Source organism: Megalopta genalis, chromosome 6 (assembly GCF_051020955.1).
Source record: "Megalopta genalis isolate 19385.01 chromosome 6, iyMegGena1_principal, whole genome shotgun sequence".
In the NCBI taxonomy this organism is placed as follows: Eukaryota; Metazoa; Arthropoda; class Insecta; order Hymenoptera; family Halictidae; genus Megalopta; species Megalopta genalis.
In genome coordinates, this window is record NC_135018.1 from 1,249,465 (window position 1) to 1,273,393 (window position 23,929).

The following is a 23,929-nucleotide window of genomic DNA, read 5'->3' on the forward strand; positions in this document are numbered from 1 at the left end:
ACTATATTGGTCTAATGACGAGTGACAACTGATTACATACCAGGATTGGTTGTCCTCATTTAAACATCATATTTAATGATGAATTGCATGTCTTAATGTATTGCCTTCTGGATATACAACACGATGTCGATTGAAATCGAGTCTGCTGAGTATGTATTTAACACGTATTATTACAATGCTTTGTTTACCTCGTTCGTTTATATATTACTATTTGTTTTCAGTGTAATTCGTTTAATACAACAATACCTTAAAGAGTCTAATCTCGTCAAAACATTACAAACATTACAGGTATTTAAGTTTTGTTTATAGAGTACAATCTAATTGATCCTGATCCATAATAACAGTAACTTAATGCATTAAATTAATAGGAAGAAACTGGTGTATCATTAAATACAGTGGATAGTGTAGATGGTTTTGTGGCAGACATAAACAATGGACATTGGGATACAGTATTAAAAGCAATACAATCATTAAAATTACCAGATAAGAAGCTTATCGATTTGTATGAACAGGTATGTAATTATAGTATGTTTATTAACACCTTTATGTTTAATCTACACCACTTTTCAGGTTGTCTTAGAATTAATTGAGTTACGAGAACTAGGTGCAGCCAGATCATTATTACGCCAAACAGATCCTATGATTATGATGAAACAACAAGAACCTGAACGATATATTCATTTAGGTGAAGTAAAAGAATGACGATATTTTTCTCACAACTTTAGAAAATGTTTTGGGCAATTTTATATTACTTTCCTATAATAACATTTTATATTTCATTGTACAGAAAATTTACTTGCACGCTCATATTTTGACCCACGCGAAGCATATCCTGATGGTAGTACAAAAGAGAAACGTAGAGCTTATATAGCTACAGCACTTGCTGGTGAAGTGTCTGTAGTACCATCGAGTAGGTTACTTGCGCTATTAGGACAAGCATTAAAATGGCAGCAGCATCAAGGTTTACTTCCTCCTGGTACTACAATAGACTTGTTTAGAGGGAAAGCAGCAGTACGAGATCAAGAAGATGAGAAATATCCAACACAACTTTCGAAACAAATCAAATTTGGACAAAAATCTCATGTGGAATGTGCAAGATTTTCACCCGACGGTCAATATTTAGTTACCGGATCTGTTGATGGATTTATCGAAGTTTGGAATTTTACAACTGGTAAATTTAGGAAAGATTTAAAGTACCAAGCACAAGATAACTTTATGATGATGGAGCAAGCAGTATTATCAATGGCTTTTAGTCGTGATAGTGAAATGTTGGCTGGTGGTGGCCAAGATGGAAAAATAAAAGTATGGAGAGTACAAAGTGGACAGTGTTTAAGAAGATTTGAAAAGGCTCATTCAAAAGGTGTTACGTGTATCCAGTTTAGTAGAGATAATAGTCAAATACTCTCTGCATCGTTTGATACTACAATAAGGTATGTAGATGCAGTAGAATACAAAATTTTATCAGAATTGTGATTTTATTTTTTATACAGAATACACGGGCTTAAATCTGGAAAAACGTTAAAAGAATTTCGAGGACATTCATCTTTTGTGAACGAAGTCGTCTTTGCACCAGATGGACACAATGTAATAAGGTACAGTTTATATCTCATTGATTTTTAAGTAATGTTGATTCAAAGTATTCAATTACTGTTTTTTCATTTTTTTTTTAAGTGCTTCATCCGACGGAACCGTAAAAATTTGGAGTTTGAAAACAACGGAATGTGCGGGCACATACAAATCTTTAGGTGCTGCGGATTTAACTGTAAATAGTATACATCTTTTGCCTCGAAATCCCGAACATTTTGTCGTTTGTAATCGCTCGAATACGGTAGTAATTATGAATATGCAAGGCCAAATTGTAAGATCATTCTCAAGTGGTAAACGGGAAGGCGGTGACTTTGTTTGCACGGTTGTCAGTCCAAGAGGTGAATTTATTTACTGTGTTGGTGAAGATCTTGTGCTTTATTGTTTCTCTACATCATCTGGAAAACTCGAAAGAACTCTCAATGTAAGTAACGTAATTTTGTATTTTATATGTAATAGACACTAGACGATTGTTAACCTTTTCCAGTATTTTTTCATTACCAATACAATGTCGTAAGTATGTTTTTTTTTATTGCAGATACACGAGAAAGACGTAATCGGCCTAACGCATCATCCCCATCAAAATCTTCTGTGTTCTTACAGTGAAGATGGTCTCTTAAAATTATGGAAACCCTAACTTGTTATAAATACACTTACATATTTGATATTACTCTATTCTTCTTATAATATTTATTTCATTTTACTATTTTCTTATGTCATTTAACAATTTATATCTAATATGAATGGAGCAAAATATTAAATAATACTACACATACAGATCAAACTCGGAGTTTTAGTGTGAAAGAAACACAAAGTAAGAAGCCTGGTAATATTGAATAGTTTAATAGTATCTACGTGAGGTGTTCAGATAGGAATGAATATAGAACCATTTCTAGTATGTAAAAAATTATTAATCTTTTTATACATTAATTATATTTATATTTTATATTTTAGTCATCATCGTATACAACACCAACTTGTTTTCGAATCTCGTCCTCTAACTGTGCAATTAGCAAAGAAGCAGCGTGCGAAACCTTTGGACTTTCAATCATATCTAAAATGTGTAATAACAAAAATGAGTAAAAATACACTTTAGAATGTATAATCAATTTTTTATAGTTATCTACTTTAAAGTTCAATGTTATCTATTTTTAAGTTTGGTCATGATAAGTCGCTTTCTAAATTATTGTGCAATGAAGTTGCGTCAACGATATATGTGCAACATTATATATACCTTTCAGAATGCATTTTCGAACTTCATCAGCCTCGTAACTCAATCCAACACTATTGACAAAGTTGAATTTGAGATTAGTCTTCGGTAGTGGCAAGTCCACAACTTTTCCATTTGACAATTCCAATTTTGAAGGGCTCCAAAACTGCGGAATTTTTATCATCCCCTTTGTTCCCAGAACGTAAGCTTCATTCGGCAGATCAACCTTCGAATGGAATAGCATAGTGGCAGTACGATTTCCTTTGTAATGGAAACTTGCCGTTGCGGAAATATCAACGCCTTCTTCGTTGAGGCAACCAGAAGCTTTGACAGATTGTGGTACTTCATGATCAAATATATGACAAGCAAACTGTATTCCATACACGCCTAAGTCTAATATTGTACCACCTCCTAGCTTTTTTAATCTAAGAATAAAGAATAAGTTCTGTAAAATGTTAGTCACCTAGTTTAAACAGTTTGTAAGATATTGGTGATAAACATTTTAAAAATTCGAAAAAAAAGAATCCGCCATGAGAATGTCCAAGACTTTTACTTACTCGAGTCTATCAACGCCTGATAAGTTGAATCCGAAGGATACAAGAACCTGATAAACTTCTCCGATACTTCCAGAAGCAATCTCCTTCTTAATGATATCATAAGCAGGGAAGCATCTACTCCAAATAGCTTCCATCAAAAACAGGTTCTTGCTTTTTGCCGTATTAATTAATTGGCTTGTTTGTTTGTAATTCAGAGTTAAAGGTTTTTCACATAAAACGTGTTTTTTATTTGATAACATTAATTGTGCAACAGATAAATGTGTAGGATGTATAGTCCCAACATATACAACATCTACAACAACAAATAAAAGCAGTTCTTTCTAAAATAAATGTTCATGAACTAATTCTTTATTTGCTCACCAATTTCTTCATCTTTTGCCAACTTCTCGTAACTGTCGTATGCTTTTTTAACATTATGTGTTGCAGCAAAGTTTTCAGCCCGTGAAAGGTCTTGTGCTGCTACTGCAATAACTACATGTTCAGATTTTGGCAGTACATTCAAAGCTGTTACAAAATCATGAGAGATTTTTCCACAGCCTGCTATTCCCCAACGCGTAGCCATCTATAATAAATTAATTAATTTTTAAAAAGAAGATGATGCATGTGACATAACGACTACCTGTAGAATGATATTTTTCATTGACTTATGTGAAAATTTTTTGTAAAAATGTTTCCTGCACACAATATTTCTATAAATTATTCTACATAAAATTATACAGATATCTATAAAAACGAGGCTCGAATAATCGTACTTCCTCTTCCCAAATTGTCCACTTTTGTTTACAAGCTGAGGGACAATTGGAGAGAATTTACTGTACAATTGACATAACCAATGAAATTCAAAACAGTTTGTTTTTTATTTAAAAAATCTTATAGCCTATTTTGGATAATCCTGTATTTTACTCATGGTACCGGTAGTTGTCAATAATGGACACATAATACACATGAAATGTATGCTACTGCTATTACAAATATGTATATATTACATTTCCGCAATGAAATAATACTTTACTTACAGTATTTATGAAAAATGCTGTGGTATAAAAACTCTTTTACAAAAGGGGGTTTTATTTGCTACGCTGTGCGCCGTGTAACTGTCAGAAAAACAATGTTATCGTCCTGAAATTGAACACACTTTTATAAGTTTTACGTGTAATCTACTGATTACGTAAGACCCTCCCTTATCTTGCTATATTTTCTTCATTACGTTCGACTATGTGTACATAAGTGCACGTATTTCATCGAACTAAAGCGGCAAGATAAGAGAAAATATAATTCTCAATCTTACTTATATAATATAATATTATATTTTCTTCGTTATATATATATATATATAAATATATACGGTCGTTTGCGTGTACACACAATTACTCAAAATTGAGCGTGTATACACCTTCTAAAACACAACTTTTTGAAAACTGGGCTAAATGACTTGAATTTTTTTAGATGATAGCTGGTCTAGTCTACTAGACAATGATCAAAATACTTTTTTTTAAATTTTGCTATTACTTGGAATGACAGAAAAAAATAAAAAGCTCTCGATTTTTAACTCTTCTATCTGAGCCTATAACGGAAAATTAAAAAATGCTTCTCGCAGATCTCGATAATTTATATGCGTGCTGAAAATTTGATGAGTTATTTGACAAATTAATTGAGTGATAATAATAAAGATAGATAATTTTTGCCTATATAATATTTGCCCAAATATTCGACATATTTTACCCATTCGAATATTTCCAACAAAAACGACTGACATAGGAAAATAGTAAAATGAAATAAATATTATAAGAAGAATAGAGTAATATCAAACATGTAAGTGTATTTATAACAAGTTAGGGTTTCCATAATTTCAAGAGACCATCTTCACTGTAAGAACACAGAAGATTTTGATGGGGATGATGCGTTAGGCCGATTACGTCTTTCTCGTGTATCTGCAATAAAAAGAAACATACTTACGACATTGTATTGGTAATGAAAAAATACTGGAAAAGGTTAACAATCGTCTAGTGTCTATTACATATAAAATACAAAAATAACGTTACTTACATTGAGAGTTCTTTCGAGTTTTCCAGATGATGTAGAGAAACAATAAAGCACAAGATCTTCACCAACACAGTAAATAAATTCACCTCTTGGACTGACAACCGTGCAAACAAAGTCACCGCCTTCCCGTTTACCACTTGAGAATGATCTTACAATTTGGCCTTGCATATTCATAATTACTACCGTATTCGAGCGATTACAAACGACAAAATGTTCGGGATTTCGAGGCAAAAGATGTATACTATTTACAGTTAAATCCGCAGCACCTAAAGATTTGTATGTGCCCGCACATTCCGTTGTTTTCAAACTCCAAATTTTTACGGTTCCGTCGGATGAAGCACTTAAAAAAAAATGAAAAAACAGTAATTGAATACTTTGAATCAACATTACTTAAAAATCAATGAGATATAAACTGTACCTTATTACATTGTGTCCATCTGGTGCAAAGACGACTTCGTTCACAAAAGATGAATGTCCTCGAAATTCTTTTAACGTTTTTCCAGATTTAAGCCCGTGTATTCTGTATAAAAAATAAAATCACAATTCTGATAAAATTTTGTATTCTACTGCATCTACATACCTTATTGTAGTATCAAACGATGCAGAGAGTATTTGACTATTATCTCTACTAAACTGGATACACGTAACACCTTTTGAATGAGCCTTTTCAAATCTTCTTAAACACTGTCCACTTTGTACTCTCCATACTTTTATTTTTCCATCTTGGCCACCACCAGCCAACATTTCACTATCACGACTAAAAGCCATTGATAATACTGCTTGCTCCATCATCATAAAGTTATCTTGTGCTTGGTACTTTAAATCTTTCCTAAATTTACCAGTTGTAAAATTCCAAACTTCGATAAATCCATCAACAGATCCGGTAACTAAATATTGACCGTCGGGTGAAAATCTTGCACATTCCACATGAGATTTTTGTCCAAATTTGATTTGTTTCGAAAGTTGTGTTGGATATTTCTCATCTTCTTGATCTCGTACTGCTGCTTTCCCTCTAAACAAGTCTATTGTAGTACCAGGAGGAAGTAAACCTTGATGCTGCTGCCATTTTAATGCTTGTCCTAATAGCGCAAGTAACCTACTCGATGGTACTACAGACACTTCACCAGCAAGAGCTGTAGCTATATAAGCTCTACGTTTCTCTTTTGTACTACCATCAGGATATGCTTCGCGTGGGTCAAAATATGAGCGTGCAAGTAAATTTTCTGTACAATGAAATATAAAATGTTATTATAGGAAAGTAATATAAAATTGCCCAAAACATTTTCTAAAGTTGTGAGAAAAATATCGTCATTCTTTTACTTCACCTAAATGAATATATCGTTCAGGTTCTTGTTGTTTCATCATAATCATAGGATCTGTTTGGCGTAATAATGATCTGGCTGCACCTAGTTCTCGTAACTCAATTAATTCTAAGACAACCTGAAAAGTGGTGTAGATTAAACATAAAGGTGTTAATAAACATACTATAATTACATACCTGTTCATACAAATCGATAAGCTTCTTATCTGGTAATTTTAATGATTGTATTGCTTTTAATACTGTATCCCAATGTCCATTGTTTATGTCTGCCACAAAACCATCTACACTATCCACTGTATTTAATGATACACCAGTTTCTTCCTATTAATTTAATGCATTAAGTTACTGTTATTATGGATCAGGATCAATTAGATTGTACTCTATAAACAAAACTTAAATACCTGTAATGTTTGTAATGTTTTGACGAGATTAGACTCTTTAAGGTATTGTTGTATTAAACGAATTACACTGAAAACAAATAGTAATATATAAACGAACGAGGTAAACAAAGCATTGTAATAATACGTGTTAAATACATACTCAGCAGACTCGATTTCAATCGACATCGTGTTGTATATCCAGAAGGCAATACATTAAGACATGCAATTCATCATTAAATATGATGTTTAAATGAGGACAACCAATCCTGGTATGTAATCAGTTGTCACTCGTCATCAGACTTAATGTTATGTCCATACCATGAATATAGTTGTAGAAGAATGTATATTTAGGACATTTCTAGCAAAGTGACGGACTATGAAAATGCTTGTGTTATACACGAATCGATTCGTTTTGACGTGTATCTTACAGAATTGATAAGTGTTTCCTGGGGAAATTTATTGTAACTGAGAAATACGCAATTAAAATCTTCATAGATCTGTCAATAACACTTGTAACAATTTAAGTATGGCGTGTGTTTAGTTATAAAACAGATCGCTGATAGCGCTGTAAAACATCAACAGTTTTTTAGGAGATGTACCTATCTATAGTTAGAGAGTGACATATGATCTAAGACTTTTAATGTAAAGAAATATGTGTGTAATAATTAAATTTTTGTTTGACAGCAGTTAACGTTATGCAAAACAAATAATTCAAATATTAATTTTCAAATGTATTTACATTATATGTGAAAGTTCTTGTTTAACGGCCAGATGTAAAATTGAATCTACACAACTGAAAATATATCTTTCAAAAAATGTCTGCTTTTTTCTTCTATACATTATCTTATATTTTAATATCAGGATGCATTATATATCCTCCCACAGAATTTATTTCAGTTGGATTAACTATAAAAGACATATTTTCAAATTGGTTAGGCAGTGAAAATGAGTTTTTTGTACAGTATCATATAAGAAGAAGTGTAATTACGTTATTTGTACATTCTATGCTTCCATTCGGTAATTATAAAACATTTTCTTATTGTTTCATGCAGTCTGGATTGTAATACTGAAAATTAATCTTGTTTTCATTCAGGTTACACGTGTGGGTTAATTTTATTTGAACATATCGATATTATGGAAGTTTTGCTAGGTTATCATAATTTGTGGTTAATGTTCATTACTTGTACGGTTCTCCTTCCATTATATGCATTGTATAAAATTCTAACGTGGTATATGAATAACTGGTCTAAACATCCTATAGTACAAAATCTTATCATTTATTGTAATAATAATAACAACATTGACAACAACAATTCAACATGGTCTACAATTGCTTCAGACATCAACACAGAATATAGAAGGTACATACTAATTAAACCATCTTGTTTAAAAGATTGGTAAAATTTGAAAAAAGAATAAAACAACTGTAATTGTATTTTAGGATAGACAAAACTATTATTAATACAAATAGTGTGTCATCTATAATAGCAACAGATAATTGGATAATTAAGGTAATGCCTTATAAAATATTAGTTGCCTACCAAAGTAGTACAGCTTTAGTTGTTAATAAAAGTGACACTCATAACATGTCACCTGTAACAAGAGGAGAAATCACATTTATTAATATTCAGGTAAATGTTGTTTGACTTATTTGAGTTGTCCGACTAATAAAGATGATCGTTTATTTTTTACTAATTTACTTCTCAAGATATTTACGCTTACATAACTAAATAATCATTTTTATAATCTTTAATTTTTAATATAGGTAAAGCCAACAAGAATTGGAGCAAAGCCTTTTGACATAAGGATAAATGCATTGGATTTTAAAAACTTGCAGGACAAAGTTTCAAGTCCCATTGCCATACTACAGAATATTCAATTTCATAAAACTTTACTCGATAGATTTATTGATAATTTTAAAGAACAAGTTCAAGAAAATCCAATTTATGAATTTGCAGATGTATGTGTTATCATATATAAATTTACCTTTCACTTCTTTTACAATTAGATATAAACTTCATTCTTAAAATGATCTTATGCTTATGTGTATATTTTTTAAGGAAATAGGTCAATGCATCGGATGTATGCAAGCTACGTCGAATGTAAAATTATTTAAACAATGTACCACAGACATAGGAAGTGGTAATTCTGAAGATTGCATGACATGTTATTGTCGACCCATGTGGTGCATAGACTGTATGGCAAAATGGTAAATCTATTTACCAGTTTCTGATTAATCAATTAACAATTTATTGTTTTATTGTTGGCAATAACTATTATTGAGAGGTCGTATAAATAGAAATATGAACTAATTGCATAAGAAAGGAATCATTTACTAATTTTAATTAAAGCTATTTATTTTTTGTTTTAAATATTTTTTCATACATCAGGTATTTGTTACTATTTACTGTCAATAAGAATAGATTACAATATTTGTATTATATACATATATTATTACAGGTTTGCTTCGAGACAAGACGAAGGTGCTCCGGAAACATGGCTATCTTCTAAATGTTCTTGCCCTTTATGCAGAGCAAAATTTTGCATTTTAGACGTGTGCTTGATACAGCCTATTTGAATGAGACAGAGTTTTCTCTTTGGAGAACAATATATGTATATATTTACACACATGCATAGAAGTAATTATAATGATTAAAATAGTTTGTGTGATTTTTATATAAAAATAAATTGTAAATCTTTTGTATTCAATAAGACTATTGTAACAATAGCAGTGTCATTAAAAAGGTTTAGTTTATTTAGTTTATGCGCAGTCTTTGAATTTTTTATTAGCATTAATATTTTAGTGTTTATAGAAATTTAAAAACGGTGCTCGTACAACGGCAAACGTAGTTTAAAGCACTAGCAATGTTTCCGATAAAGTGCTTCCGTTGGTAAAAAGGTAATGTGAAAATAGTTAAAATTGTTAATAATATTACATTGATAATTACATTATATTGCTTGCATAATTATAAGAGATACGTTTATTTATACATTGATATTATATTATTATATATAGATATATTACATACAATGTTTTAATATTTTTAATAATAGTTTAATAATAAAATTTTACAATAATAGGCGTTTTCTATATTTACGTTAAATAATCCACACTTGTTCATTTTTTCAAAATGTCTGAGAGTAAATTGTTTTTCAAATTGTACGTTTTCGAATGGAGAATTCGGTGGCATAGAAAATTTTTAGAAATGATAATTTCTTTAAATAATGTATCTAAAATGCGAATGCTTTTGCAATGGTGTTACTTTGAAGCTTGAATACAATGGAGTTCTTCATTGGAAACGAACGCGTTCGTTTTAACGATAATGAAAACTAATTTACCTGGGAAACGTTTTGTATTTTATTATTCTATCGTGTGCACAGGCGGAGAAGTCGCACATATGTACATACATTTTTAATTGTGTTCACATGTCAAAATTATCAATAAATATATCGTAGCAATCAGTGCACGATGTTTACAAACATTAGTAATCAAATCTTTTCGTGATTTATCTTAAAATCGCTTTTTCAACGAAAATGTACGAAAGTGAAACAGAGTATAATATTTACCAAAAAAGAAAATGAATAATTGCGTTTTCACAACAAACCAACGTAAAAAAAACGTATTTTTATATTATATACATATTTTTATATTCTTTTTGTCATTTCAAATAATAGCAAAATTAAAAAACAAAGTATTTTAGTCATTGTACAGTGAAACAGTCTCTCCAATATTAACGAAAAAGTTCAAGTAGTTTGGACCAGTTTTAAAATAGTTATACCGTTTTAAAAGGTATGCAAGTATTATATATTCTAATTTTTGCGTGACCTCGGCCATAACATTAACATAAATAAGACAGCGTCGTGCACGAAAAAGATATATATATAACCGCGATTTATCATTTCGTCGAATTATGCAACTTTCTTATGCAACAGTTTTGGTTAAATGTCTTTGCGTTGCTAGTGTAACCTAATCCAGCTTATGTCAATATTTAAACTTTGAACGAGTATCCTCATCTTACTGTCGAAGCGATCATTAAGCTAGAGATACATATAATTGTCAATATTAATGATAGCAGAACCAGATAAATATTTAACAATGAATTTCGATTACGGTGACACAGCTTTTGTGCCTTTAATTTTCTAAAACGAGTCTTATTCAAGCTGTGCGTGCATTGCCTAAAAAACGCACCCTGCTCTTTCATCTTCATTTACTCGCGAGTTTCTATCTAGCAAGATTTCGAACGATTAATTTAACATAAACGTACTCACAGTTATTAATGTGCTTTTCAATGAAATTTCATCTGCAAATACTTGTCACTCGACTGCGGATATGTTAACGCACGATGAGTGTGCAAAATGTACACGACACTTAAAAATCTACAAAATACGCAAGAAAATATGTAAATATGTACGATATTAAGTACGCGTCTACTATATGTAGTTAGCGTTATCTCTAACATTAAGTATCAGCAAACGTTTTCTAGTTAGTCTGATGTATTATACTTCAAGTTACATATATTACAAGCATTTTATCTTCCGACAGCGTCGAATTGATGTCGAATGACCGGCCCGCTGTGATTTCAAATAAAGATTCCAAAATGGAATAAAATGTTATTCGAACGATATTCCAAATAACGTTGTTCCAAACGCGATCGTCGCAGGCACCGGCATAATTACGAAAGAAAGTACAGTGATTTCTCCCTAATTCGCGTACAGATTGCGCACAAAAGTGGGCAATTTGGGAAGAGGAGATGCGATTATTCGGAGCATTGCGTCTTTTTATAGTTGTTGACAATCGGTAACTATAAAAATGAGCCGCGAGGCTCGAATAATAATAATATGAAATAAATAACAATAATCTCTTCTTCCCAAATATTAGGGATAATTCACTGCAACTGTAAAGGCTCGAATAATCGTATCTTCTCTTTCAAAATAGTCCATTTTTCTAATACTTTTAACACTAGAACTATCAAACCAGTAAAAATCACTGGTATCCGATTTTTACTTTTACAATTCCTGATGCAGTCATTTTTTCTCCCTAATTCGCGTTCAGATTGCGCACAAAAGTGAATAATTTGGAAGAAGGAGATACGATCATTCGAGCCTTGCGTCTCGTTTTTATAATTGTTGACGATCGGTAACTATAAAAACGAGCCGCAAAGCTCGAACAATAATAATCTCCTGTTCCTAAATATTGTCAATTTTTGTGCGCAATCGGAGCGCGAATTAGGGAGAAATTACGGTAGCTGCGTTATTTGAAACAACGTTCGAAATAATGTCACTTGAAACGTGGCCGGATCTGTTTCCAGACAGAGAGCGAGATTAAAATGTCGTTTACACTGTCAGGCATGGGTGGTTGCGTTTTAATCCGTCGGATCCACTCGCAATAAATTTTCCGGCGGTGCAATTTCTGCCATAAACGACTAGGCGACGGTTTATGTAACCCGCCCAGCAGATTCCATCGGAGTTGCTTCTAATCGTTTCATCGAACACTCAAATAGAACCTCATGCACGCAGAAGAGATCGTTGATACATTTGATTTCAATCGGAAAGATTAAATTGAAAGGTCGACGTGTGTGTAGCCGCCGCCGCCGTCAAAATTGTAGATATCGCCGGATTAAGAAATTCAATGATGGCTTGTTGCCGGAGCTATCGCTCCGAGATAAACGTGTATACATATATATACCGTGGATAGAAATCAAGATTAACCCCTCAACGCGCAGAAACGTATTAACACGGGCGTGCAAAACCGGCCAAAATGTGCAGACCCGTATATATACGGTCGGCGTCGCAACTTATGTCGCTAAAATGTTCAGATTCGAATATATCCGGGCAGTAAATATAACTTAATAAAAACCAAGGAAAACATTCAATTTATTGATATTCATCATGTAATTCTGTATTGTAAGCTGTAAAGTTTGTTTATTTGGGATTATAAAATATGGCCTTTTAGGGTGACACTTATAAGCATCTCTGACCTGGTAATTGTTTCTATCTATCTATATCCATTATTGCGTATCTAATTAGCGTTGACACTTTTGTGAGTTTTGTTATGACTAATTTATTTATTACTCTCCAGTTATCTCCGATCTCTTTCTATTTTTTGCTTATTCAGGAATAAAGTATGCACTTTTAGGATGGCACTTATGAACATTTAGTGTATTATTCGTGAGCAAGTCGTGAAGTAAAGTAGACGTTATCAAAGTGAATTTCTTCAAAGACAATTGTTTTTTATTTTTTACAAATATTATTGGTGTCAACATATAAAAACGTTTTTGTTTTATGGTGTATTTTTATAGAGAGTAAATTAGATTCTTAGTGTATAAAAGGTATGTTTTCTAATGTTGAAATAAGGAATGTTGGGCTATGTGCTGCACCTTGTTTTGAAATGTACCGTACAAAAGAAAATTTTTAATAGTTTTAGTTTATTATATATTTTTCAGCTAATAAATATTATTATTATATTATTACAAATTTAGGTAAAATTAAATATTTTTCAGTTTTTTTTTCGTCTCCTCCTTCCCCTTCAAAATAGTAACTGGTAATTGAAAAACAGTACGATGGGTACAAAATTCGATCTGCAATGCGATTCAATATTCACTATAATTATTTATTCACTATTTTTATTGAATTTTTAGTAATTTTTGCATTTTTTTTACATATTTATTGAAATTAAGGTCCAAATAGGTATTTTCTTAGATAAAAAAAATTGATTTTTTTTGGTCGGTTTTTTTTTTAAATTGCGCATTAAGGGGTTAAATACGGATTTAAGTAATTCGTCTCGCGGAGTGGCCGGGTAGCGCGGGAATATTTACACATGCGCGCACGGGATCTTGCAATTTCTTTATTGTTATTTACTCCATTATCGTCTTGCCGCCGAACGGTTTCCGCGGAGCGATTGATATACGATGAGCTTTCGAAATTAATTACACCGACAGGTGATCATTCCGAAGTGACTTACCCATAGGCTACCGCAACTTTCCATTCGCGATGGCGATAATGTTCCTGAAACGAATGATTTCATTTCTTAGCCACTTGTTGCGCGTGATCGAGAACAAAGGAAAAGTGTTCGCCCGTTGTTCGAACTGCAACTAAATTACACGATCGCGGATAATCGTTGATTATCGGCTCGTTCGAAAAATTGTTACATTTCTCGAGAAAACGTATCGTTCTGCGAGGGTGTTCGAGGAGCGCTCGTTACGGTAATTCGCTAATAAAAACGAGGACTTCTACGAGAGTATGATTTCAAAGCTACCGGAGAAACGTCAAAGAGTTCTGTTCTTTTTTTACTCTGAACGTTAGAAAATCGTCCTTCATTTTCTCGAGAAAGAACGAAAGAACTTTCCGAACAACCCCTTGCAGTAATTTCACCATTTCTGTGCACAATTAGGGAGGATTTACTGCACGAAGAAAAGGAAAGTTCGTGAAATTATTTTAGCAATATTCGCAATTGTTCCAGGATCTGTTGAATAAATTTTTACAAACAAAAAAAATTCAGGTTGTTCGAGGGTGTTTCATATTTCTGCGACGTTGTCAGGTATGCGAATTCGGTCGCGGGGATACGTGGTAACTTTTGAACATGGAAAGAGCTTTAAAACATTCGGACAAATGACTTAAATATTTTTTTAAATGTTAAAAAGTCTAGTTTATTGAAATATATAGTTTATCTTATTATATTATTATATATATATAATATAATAATAATATACAATAATATAATATATAATATATATATATATATAATAATAATATGTATAATAATATATATATAATAATATATATTGTATATATATACATATATTGTATCAATATATACAGCTATATATATTGTTATATATATATATATAGTTTATCGCTAAAAAACAGCGCAATTGTCCATTTAACTTTACAAACTGAAGGAAATTTGGGGAGAATTTACTATACTCTCGTCGGATCAACCGAGAAAAAGAGAACAACAAAATGATTCGCTGCTTTCCAAGTCAGCGTCGTATCATATTTCGATCGTTTCGGAAGAAACTTCGATCGATCGATTCACCCTTGATTAGTCGATTTATCTATACCGCAGCCCGTGGTACTAATCTCGCAATCGGTATCACTATTTACACGTACTAAACCTCGCGGCTTAAGGTATTCCTTATCGTGCAAACTTCTTTATCTGGCATGGCGTTCTTGTTTGTATGCAGGCACGTGTGCATGCGCCACATTCCATCGAATGCTTTTCACTTTCGTCGCCTCTGATTTGAAAATAGATTCGCTCGCTCCGATGCACACCGTCGATTATCCTTACACGCATCGGCCCGCGAGGCTTCTTATCGTTTCGTTGGATCATATACCTCGAGAACACATGTCCATTATTTAATTAAAATTACTTCTAGAATTCACCGATAATAACGAAGTAATAGGAGCTGCTCGTGTAGGAGATTATCGTATTTAATCACGAGCATATTTCGAGTATATATGTGTGTAGGACTGGAGAACGATCTTATCCAATTTTAATTACGATAAATCCGTGGTATGTAAATCTTTCGAAATTATATCTGTTATCTAGATCATTTTTGGATACGATATCGAAATAGGTGTATCGTTGGATCGTAATTTCTAATGTACAGCGGCCCATTTTAATCTACCAGGGCAAATATCTCGGAAAGTACGAATGATACGAACAAATATTTCAGATGGAAATTGTAATTTTTTAATTAAAACCTGTATTCTTCGTTAGACTAGTTCGCTTTAAAAAATTGACGTAACATTGCTGTGCAAAAGTCACATTTAAGTAGCATTTTGAAAACGCCTCGATGTCCGCTACAATAATACGCGATAAAAGATATAGTTTCCAATTTAAAAATTCGTAGCTGACCTTAGAAAGTTTCTCCAAGATTACCGCACGGTTAAATAAATCACGGTACAATCTGCCCCCCTCGAAAGCGTACAACTTCCGTCTGAAATGTTTTCTCATAGCACTCGTAATTTTCGAGATATTTGCCCTGGCAGGTTTAAAATGGGACACCCCGTAGAAACTTCTTCGAATTAAACGATGCACTCGAGGTTTCACGATCAATCTCTTTAGATAGCAACGTGTACAGAAGTTTTCAACAAAAATGCCGAACGACGAGTCGATAGCTACTTGGCACCGAACATGTTGCTCGTTGTAATTAATTGTAAATGAAGGACTCGATCGTCGCTAAGTTCATCATACTTTAGATAATGCAACCGATAAACATAATATTTCGTTTCTATCGCAGTTCGTGATACTTGTAGAACATCGTTTTAATAGCGGCAGTACACGCGCGGTGTATCGAGATGTGTAGTGAATTTGTGCGTGGTTTTTTGCTATTCGAGTTTAGAAGCAATCGGCATCACAGGAATTTATCAGTCTCGATAACGATCGCGATATCTATCGGCAAAGATGATTAGCAATTCCGTCGTTTCGGATGTGTCGTGGACATCGTTGTCGAAAGTGAACGTTATCATTCAGCATAGCAGAAATATTTTACGCAATGTGGGCTGGTTTTACGTAATCCATACATAAAGTAAGCACTTGACATCATTTCATCCGTTTTTAACTTTTCACCTGTTTCAGATGTCCAGAACAGTATGCGAGGCGAATGCGAACAGTTCGATGGAAAGTTATCGTTGGGAAGAAATCTGTGTTCGCCAGCAAGATTTGTAAGTGCATTGTTATTAGACTTATATGCAAACTGTGTGTATATATATGCACTTATATAATAGATACTGAGAAATTCGTAAAGTTGTGTTTGATCGATATACTTAATATTGCATGCAATGTGAAGTACGTAAAAATGTATTTAATATTACACAAACTATTTTATATATTACATTATATATTACTATATATATTTTATAATTGAGTGTGTAACTTTAAATGGGGCACCCTGTATATCGTGCGTATTACTCAAATATTAACTTTTTGGCATAAGAAACAAAATATGATATATAATATATAATAATAATATTATAATAATATAATATTTCAACACGTTTACAACTATATTAAATTCTATTCACTTTTCAATCTATTAGTTCTGCAAATTCTTAAAGTATTTAACCCTTATAAAATTAATAGAGTTTAAAGGTTAAATACCTAAACAGTTTATAAAATTAATAGAGTTTAAACCGTTTACGTATTCGATTATAATATACAATATACAGGGTCTACTGTATGTGCATTTATGTGTATGCGTATCTGTACATATAAATAATAATATTTCTATGTTATTACGCTTCGTGCATAATTTAAGTGACGCAAAGCAACGATATTTTTCTAATAAATTCGCAATTGAAAATTCATGTCTTTCGTCGGAAAAGTGCACATGTATTGCATACAACACAATACAAAAGTGTGATAGAGAAGAGCAAGTTATGATAAATTTAAGCGGTTTACGATCATTTCCAAGCTAGTTCGTCATGTTATTGTGTACACGCATCTAAAATGCAGAATATGCAAAATATGCGAGGAATATGCAATGTACTGAATGCACAAGAGGAAAAAAAGCACACTTCCGATATCCTGCAACGATAAAATATGTTTGAATTAAAGTTCTACTCGATCAATTCGGTTTTCTAAAATCTGCGTCCGCATAAACATTTTCCGCAGCCTAATTATGACACACACAGTTTTATCTGTTCGCTGTCAGATTCTCCTAGAAAGCCTTTCCATTCAGCCGTTACGAAATATCGATGGAAAGAACAGTGTGGCGCGCGGTTATTTGCAACGTAGGTGACACTGAACCGCTCATTTTCATAAATGCGGAACTCGGTCTATAATTTAGTTCGAGGTAAAGGCTATCGACGATTATACCGTAGCATTTTCACTCGAACATCGCTCTTTATCTTCGTGTTTCAGGGACTAAGCGAACAATTAACACTATGCCGTCCGCAGATCTTAGATACGATTGGAAATTTTAGATTTTAGTAATATAATAAATAATAAATATAATAATATAATATATTCCTAAACTTAAGGTATGTCATCCAAGAATTTTCATACTTAATTCTTCGTTAAATAAGCACAATGCTATAGTTAGTTTGCTGACTTTTGACACCCAAGAAATATAGTTCAAATGTTACTTCAGTTTTTTAAAATGGCACCGAAGTGGTGCCACCGGACAGCATAGTGTTAATGACGATCAATAAATATAATAATAAATATAATAATATAATAAATTCCTAAAATTAAGGTATGTCATCCAAGAATTTTCATACTTAATCCTTCGTTAAATAAGCACGATGCTATAGTTAGTTTGCTGACTTTTGACACCCAAGAAATATAGTTCAAATGTTACTTCAGTTTTTTAAAATGGCACCGAAGTGGTGCCATCGGATGGCATAGTGTTAATGACGATCGCGGAACACAACGAAACACTTCTAATTAGAACGAGATCGCCAACTATGGAATTTCACATTTCTAACATAATAAACAATCGCCGATATCAAAATGATTGAAAAACAAAACAAAAAATGGCAAAGTGCCTTATAATCATGAAATCAGCTGCCAAATACGCAGCATCGAAAGCTTTCGTTCATTTCATCTGGAATAATCGTATCCGCACTTCCCAAATCGTCCATTTTTGCGCACGATCTTTGCGTCAGTTGTTGTTGTTTGTTCGGTAAACTAGTCCTTCTGACATTAAAAATAATATCCAAATAATTCGTCGGAACGTTTTAAAGCTGTTTACACATGAAAAAGTTACAGAGCATTCCCGCGACCGAATTTGTTACCCGACAGCCTTGTAAAAAAAGAATGAAACGCGTTCTCACAGCCTGGGACAATCGTGAGATAGTTTAACACGTTGAATGCCACGGGGGTCACCGGTGACCGGCGCTTAACTTGGCGGTGACGCCATGGGGGCCACCGGTGATCGGCGCGCCCAAATCGATAGAAATATATATATATATATATAATTCAAAACAAATGTGAATATCTAAAATTTGGTATTATTACCATCGTCAATTCAAACGGTGATCCCCGTCGCAGTTAACATGTCAAACATGATTATACACTGTAACTTATCTATATCTAGATAACATTTCAACGTTATATGTATCAAATAAAAGAAAATTCATCGTGGCGCCACGGACAATTTCTGTGAAACCGGCGTGGCATTCAACGTGTTAAATAAAAAACCGTGCCCTTTCTTGTCACAGTTCCGACGGCGACGTTCGTCAAGAGTGGGGGCGAGCGTTATTCCCATAATTCCCCTTATTTCCGATGGGCCCGGTGTGTCGGGCGCGACAGGTATCGGCCGATTGATCCGGTCGCGTTATTTCCAGCGTTTACGCAACAGGCTCGAAACCGCAAAGCGGAGCCGAGCGGATCGTTCGGTGGTCCAGCGTCGCGGAAAGAGAGCCGGGGCGATCTCGCCGGCTCAAGAGAGGGTAGAAAAGCCGATGGAGAACAACGTCGCGACAAATGGTAGGAATGGCGATTTTGGGCAGAGGAGGACAGACGGCAGGTGAAAGGGAGCACAGGAGGCGAGATGCAGACGTCGCGGGATCCGCAGAGGGGCCGGAGCGGGGCCGGAGCGGGGCCTGAACGGAGCCGATCGCGGTTGCAGCGCCCTGTGTTCGCGCGATCGTCGCGATGCTAAGGACGATTCCTCGTCGTTTCCGACACAGTCCTCTCGACACGGTGTTCGAGCCGTCGTCTCCAAAAGAAACGGCGCGGCCGCCGCACCGGTAGAAACCCATTCGGGAGTACGGCCTCTATCTTCCCCTCCCACGTGTCGCACACGTCGTCGCTCTTGTAGCGGGACGCGTGTCCGCCGGCTTCCACGATCGCGCCCATGTACACCGCGTATATATACCTGAGTAACGCCGAAAAAAACCAGGCTAGTCGTGCCCGACGTTCGTCACCGTTCCACGCGGATTTCCTTCGCTCCTTCCCGAGCACGCCGCCCGACGCTCCGCTGTCATCGTCGCGATCGCCGAGCCGGTCCCGCACCGATCCAATCGTGCTGCTACCGATCCACTCGACGTTCGCGCTCGGCGAACGGACACGCCGCGGGCTCTCTCGGTCTGCGAAACGGCGGCAGAGACACGGGCGCGGAATTCGGAGCAGAATCTCGCGCGCGAGATCCACGAGATCCGCGGCGCGCGGACTTCTCGTATAAAACGATATTCGGCCCGGGCGAACGATCGGAAACGTTTATGGAGAGAAAGTAAACACCCGAAGGACACGAATACATCATCGGGGGCCGACCACGCTGCCGCCGCCTCGCCACCTGTTCGAGAACGCGGCTTTTTCGCAGAAAGGTTCGCGCACCGAAAACAACCGGGCCCCTGCGCCACCGACGAATCTCATTCGACCGTGCGCCGTCGACGCGGCCGCTCTCCGTTTGCCCGTCGCCCATCGAAGGCCCCGCAGCCGTTCACGTTCGGTCCCCGTTCGTTTATGCATCCGCATAGGCCGTGTTCCCCGATTGTTATCGGCGATCACCGAGCGATAAACGAAATCGCCGGCGACGATTGGCGGCGACAGGCGAAACGGAAAATCGTGCGGACTTCGATCCCGTTGTGCAACCGATCTCTGTGTCCGGGATTTATCCGTAAGTGTCTCCGTCGACCTGTAATCGCGCGGCCCGCGACGCCCGGCCGAAGACTGCTCCGAGACCCGCTGATAAATCATTATCGCCGCGGATGCTATTAGAGACACACCGGAATAAGATAAAGGTGTAGAGAAACGATTGGAGGATCGGCGCGCGTTCGAAGAAGATCATCTTGTGGCGGGGGACGCGCGACGGGGAAACGGATCCGCCGAGGATCGGCCGAGGATGTAAATAGAAGGTTACGCGGAGTAGTCTCCATTCACGTGGAAGCCGGGGAAAAACAGCGAGGCGTCCCCTCAGCTGGAAGATATCCGAGTCATCGACGCTTATACCGCCTGCTCCCTGGTCCTGCTTCGCTGGGTCCTACGCGGTCCTGCGACGATCGACGCACCTCTGTCACGTGAGTACAGATCGCACGAGGAGGCCCGTTTCGAAAAGCGTTCCGATCGCGGATCACCCGCGGAAACGTTCCCGGGTTGAATAGAGCTCGGACCATCGTCATCGTCATCCCGGCAATCGGTTGATGTACCGCGTTACGCAACCGATCGGACTTTCGACGCACGACGCCCGCGATCGAGATCGGGCTCCGCGATTATCGGAACCGCGATTATCGGAACCGCGCCCGCCGAAAATTATCGGCCACCAGCGGGAGCACGCTCGATCGCGGAGGCGGATATCGTATACAGTGGCCCGCAAAAGTGTCCGCGCACCTTCTCTAAAACGCGATAAATTTTTCGAAACTGGAACTACCTATTTTTTCTTTTTTTTAGATGGTAGAGGGACTAGATGGTAGGTGGAAAGCTTTTTCTTTCTCATTTTGCTGTTACTTGGAATGAAAAGGAAGAACTGAAAATACGAGTTTTTTTGGGGGCCTTTTTTTTATCTGGGCCTTTCGCAGATCTCGGGGACTTATATGCGCGCGGAACATTTGATCGGAATCGGATAACCTCCGAGGATTTTTAAAGCTGCAAATTTTTTTCTCACAGGTTTTCGTCGAAATCGTCATAAAGCTGCGACTTCTGCGATTCTTGATTTGTTGTAATTCGTAACAACGTGAACCAATTTCGATGAAATCTTCGCCATGCATACAAGTTAATCAGAGTCTACGAAAGAGATTTTTTAAATTTTCGTCATAGGATAAAAAAGTTGAACAGCGAGAGAATTTTCTTTTTTTGGACTGACGCTCAAATTGTGCACAAAAATGGGCAATTTGAGAAGAGAAAATACGATTATTAGAGCCTTCTAGCTCGCTTTTTATACTTGTTGACGCTTCGTAACTGTAAAAATGGATCGCAAGACTCGAACAATCGTATCCCCTCTTCCCAAATTGTCCATTTTTTGTGGACAATCTGAGCGTCAATTAGGGAGACTGTAATAGCAAAATTAAAGAAGAAAGCATCCTCGGTCATCGTCTGGCAGACTAGTCCCTCTGTCAACGAAAACAAATTCGAGTCATTTAATTCATTTTTCAAATAGTTATTGCGCTTCAAAAGGTGCGACGAACACTTTTGCGGGCCACTGTATGCGTATATCGTTTCGCGATACCAAAGATACATCTCTCTCTCTCTCTTTCTCTCGATAACATTCCCGTCGAGTAGATAATTAATTCGTCGCTACTCCCGCGCAGTAGTCTAATTTGCCGTATCGCGTTTTTGTATACTTTCGCGGCTGATCGATCTATCAACAATCCGTATCCCCGGGAGCCGCCATGACGTCGACGACGTAAACGACGGAAATGTTCCTCTTCGTTCTTATCTGTTGAACGAGAAACCGTCCGTTGATAAGTACGTCGGCTGCGTTGGCATTTTTTGTTTGTTTTAACTGTTGATATTTGACCGGTGACCCTGGGAAAACGTGGCACTGTAAATTGTGGAGCATTTGGAACTTCAACTCTTTAATTTGAACCCTGAAGGGTGCTGGTCTGTTCCCAATTTTGAAGTAAAATAAAACAAGATTAAATTACTGGGATTCGATAAAATAACGCGACGCGATAAGAAGGTTGCTGTAATCGTTGGGCACCGAACCAAGGTTCGACATTGACCATAGTTTATCGACAAGGAATAAACGCTAGGAAGTTCGACTTGATGCGACAATTACAGTGAAAAATATATTTGCTGATATTGAAAATTATATTAGAAATTGACAAGGAATAAACGCTAGGAAGTTCGACCTGATGCAACAATTATTGTGAAAAATATATTTGCTAATATTGAAAATTATATTAGAAATTGTCAAGGTTAATTGGCAATCTAAATAAACGCTAGAAAGTTCGACTTGATGCAACAATTATAGTGAAAAATATATTTGCTGATATTGAAAATTATATTAGAAATTGTCAAGGAAATTGGATCGTAATGCCATTTTTAGGCTCGAGTGTCTAAAAATAACGGCGTAATTTCATCGTTAAAAGATTGGCGTGCGCGCTGTTTAAGATAAGTGATCGGCACTCTTCGGAGCGCCTGTGTGCACAGAAATGACAATAACTTTTTGAGCCACTCGAGGACGCCCGAGATAATGAATGTTGCACGGCAAGGTCGGCTTGGATATAAAAAAAAAAATAACGAAGTGCAGGCGTGCGAAGGAAATTACTATTTGCTCGAATAAAGTAGACAATAATTACTAATATCAAATCAAGTAATTTAATAATTACTTATATCAATGAAATCAATGTTAAAATGTAGCGTCGGTGGAATCACGATTCCACGTTCTTATTTTGAAAGTTCACTTTGCAAATTCGTCAGTTTTGAACGGCGATGCAGTAAAATCTCCTTAATTGTCGCTCGGCTTGTCTCTGTCACGTGTCAGGCTCGTCAAAGTACGCGGCAAAGGGTTAAGGATTAACGTTTCAGTATCGTTTCTCGAATAGCTGTGCCTGTGCCTTTATATTGTTATGTTTTACATTTTATTCAACAAAACAAATACATTGCACGGTAAACAAATTCAGGTTCGACTTTGTCTCCGAAGCACGTATCGCGAGAATTGAAGTTCTTTATCGCCGTGTACGAGCCAACTCCTGACCTGACTCACGTCTAACGATTGCAAATAACTCAAAAAGAAAATCGTTGTTTCTGTACGTTTTGCGTAGATCGTTACGAAACATCGCACATTAAATCCTCTCTCGGCTGTTGATCGAACATCCTGTACAGAAGATATCAACGGCGACGGATCGAAGTATTCGTAACAGCTTTTAAAATGCGCTAACTTTTTTTAACTATAATTTTCTTAGTAATTTCTAATTTTCTGCCACGATTCGGGGGCAATTCGGAGGT

General features: G+C 35.9%; 5 protein-coding genes across 7 annotated transcripts in view; 3 read left to right on the plus strand and 2 right to left on the minus strand.

The window, feature by feature from the left end:
* The first annotated feature begins 9 nt into the window (after window positions 1-9).
* Window positions 10-2,254, plus strand: Smu1 (Smu1 spliceosomal factor). Its single transcript, XM_033467264.2, has 8 exons — window positions 10-149; window positions 222-288; window positions 369-512; window positions 571-685; window positions 788-1,430; window positions 1,491-1,592; window positions 1,672-2,008; window positions 2,123-2,254. The coding sequence occupies exons 1-8, from the start codon at window positions 124-126 to the stop codon at window positions 2,219-2,221; spliced, it is 1,533 nt and encodes a 510-aa protein (XP_033323155.2). The 5' UTR covers window positions 10-123; the 3' UTR covers window positions 2,222-2,254.
* A 219-nt stretch (window positions 2,255-2,473) lies between these two features.
* LOC117218725 (trans-1,2-dihydrobenzene-1,2-diol dehydrogenase) lies at window positions 2,474-4,593 on the minus strand. 2 transcript variants are annotated; one of them, XM_033467296.2, is made up of 5 exons: window positions 4,368-4,593; window positions 3,712-3,913; window positions 3,352-3,643; window positions 2,819-3,219; window positions 2,474-2,638 (listed from the first exon to the last, which is right to left on the minus strand). In XM_033467296.2, exons 2-5 carry the CDS (start codon window positions 3,911-3,913, stop codon window positions 2,535-2,537), a joined length of 999 nt encoding a protein of 332 aa, XP_033323187.1. In that variant the 5' UTR covers window positions 4,368-4,593; the 3' UTR covers window positions 2,474-2,534. The 2 variants fall into 2 exon arrangements, with proteins under 2 accessions (XP_033323187.1, XP_076378971.1); XM_076522856.1 differs by lacking the exon at window positions 4,368-4,593 and adding an exon at window positions 3,971-4,130.
* Window positions 4,594-5,150: 557 nt separating this feature from the next.
* LOC117218667 (WD40 repeat-containing protein SMU1) lies at window positions 5,151-7,545 on the minus strand. The gene is made up of 8 exons (XM_033467216.2): window positions 7,256-7,545; window positions 7,117-7,183; window positions 6,893-7,036; window positions 6,720-6,834; window positions 5,975-6,617; window positions 5,813-5,914; window positions 5,398-5,734; window positions 5,151-5,282 (listed from the first exon to the last, which is right to left on the minus strand). Exons 1-8 carry the CDS (start codon window positions 7,279-7,281, stop codon window positions 5,184-5,186), a joined length of 1,533 nt encoding a protein of 510 aa, XP_033323107.1. The 5' UTR covers window positions 7,282-7,545; the 3' UTR covers window positions 5,151-5,183.
* A 199-nt stretch (window positions 7,546-7,744) lies between these two features.
* LOC117218676 (E3 ubiquitin-protein ligase TM129) lies at window positions 7,745-9,859 on the plus strand. The gene is made up of 6 exons (XM_033467226.2): window positions 7,745-8,112; window positions 8,189-8,456; window positions 8,537-8,726; window positions 8,861-9,055; window positions 9,156-9,304; window positions 9,556-9,859. The coding sequence occupies exons 1-6, from the start codon at window positions 7,911-7,913 to the stop codon at window positions 9,671-9,673; spliced, it is 1,122 nt and encodes a 373-aa protein (XP_033323117.1). The 5' UTR covers window positions 7,745-7,910; the 3' UTR covers window positions 9,674-9,859.
* Window positions 9,860-16,660: 6,801 nt separating this feature from the next.
* LOC117218595 (proton-coupled amino acid transporter-like protein pathetic) overlaps window positions 16,661-23,929 on the plus strand; it is a 31,699-nt gene continuing 24,430 nt past the window's right edge. The window contains exon 1 of one of the 2 annotated variants that reach the window (XM_033467113.2): window positions 16,661-16,761. In XM_033467113.2, the coding sequence (XP_033323004.1) occupies window positions 16,676-16,761 (86 nt within the window). In that variant the 5' untranslated portion in view covers window positions 16,661-16,675. Of the gene's footprint in view, window positions 16,762-19,668; window positions 21,061-23,929 lie in introns of those variants that run through there. The other variant, XM_033467122.2, reaches the window with a different exon arrangement.

Coding starts and splice junctions, on each gene's coding strand:
- Smu1 (XM_033467264.2), top strand. CDS start 124: ATGTCGATTGAAATCGAGTCTGCTGA. Junction 513..570: donor TTATCGATTTGTATGAACAG/GTATGTAATTAT, acceptor ACCACTTTTCAG/GTTGTCTTAGAATTAATTGA. Junction 2,009..2,122: donor AACTCGAAAGAACTCTCAAT/GTAAGTAACGTA, acceptor TTTTTATTGCAG/ATACACGAGAAAGACGTAAT.
- LOC117218725 (XM_076522856.1), bottom strand. CDS start 3,991: ATGAAAAATATCATTCTACAG. Junction 3,914..3,970: donor TGAAAAATATCATTCTACAG/GTAGTCGTTATG, acceptor AATTTATTATAG/ATGGCTACGCGTTGGGGAAT. Junction 3,644..3,711: donor GGCAAAAGATGAAGAAATTG/GTGAGCAAATAA, acceptor TTGTTGTTGTAG/ATGTTGTATATGTTGGGACT.
- LOC117218667 (XM_033467216.2), bottom strand. CDS start 7,281: ATGTCGATTGAAATCGAGTCTGCTGA. Junction 7,037..7,116: donor AAACATTACAAACATTACAG/GTATTTAAGTTT, acceptor TTAAATTAATAG/GAAGAAACTGGTGTATCATT. Junction 5,915..5,974: donor TCGTTTGATACTACAATAAG/GTATGTAGATGC, acceptor TTTTTTATACAG/AATACACGGGCTTAAATCTG.
- LOC117218676 (XM_033467226.2), top strand. CDS start 7,911: ATGTCTGCTTTTTTCTTCTATACATTATCTTATATTTTAATATCAGGA. Junction 8,113..8,188: donor ACATTCTATGCTTCCATTCG/GTAATTATAAAA, acceptor GTTTTCATTCAG/GTTACACGTGTGGGTTAATT. Junction 8,457..8,536: donor ATCAACACAGAATATAGAAG/GTACATACTAAT, acceptor ATTGTATTTTAG/GATAGACAAAACTATTATTA.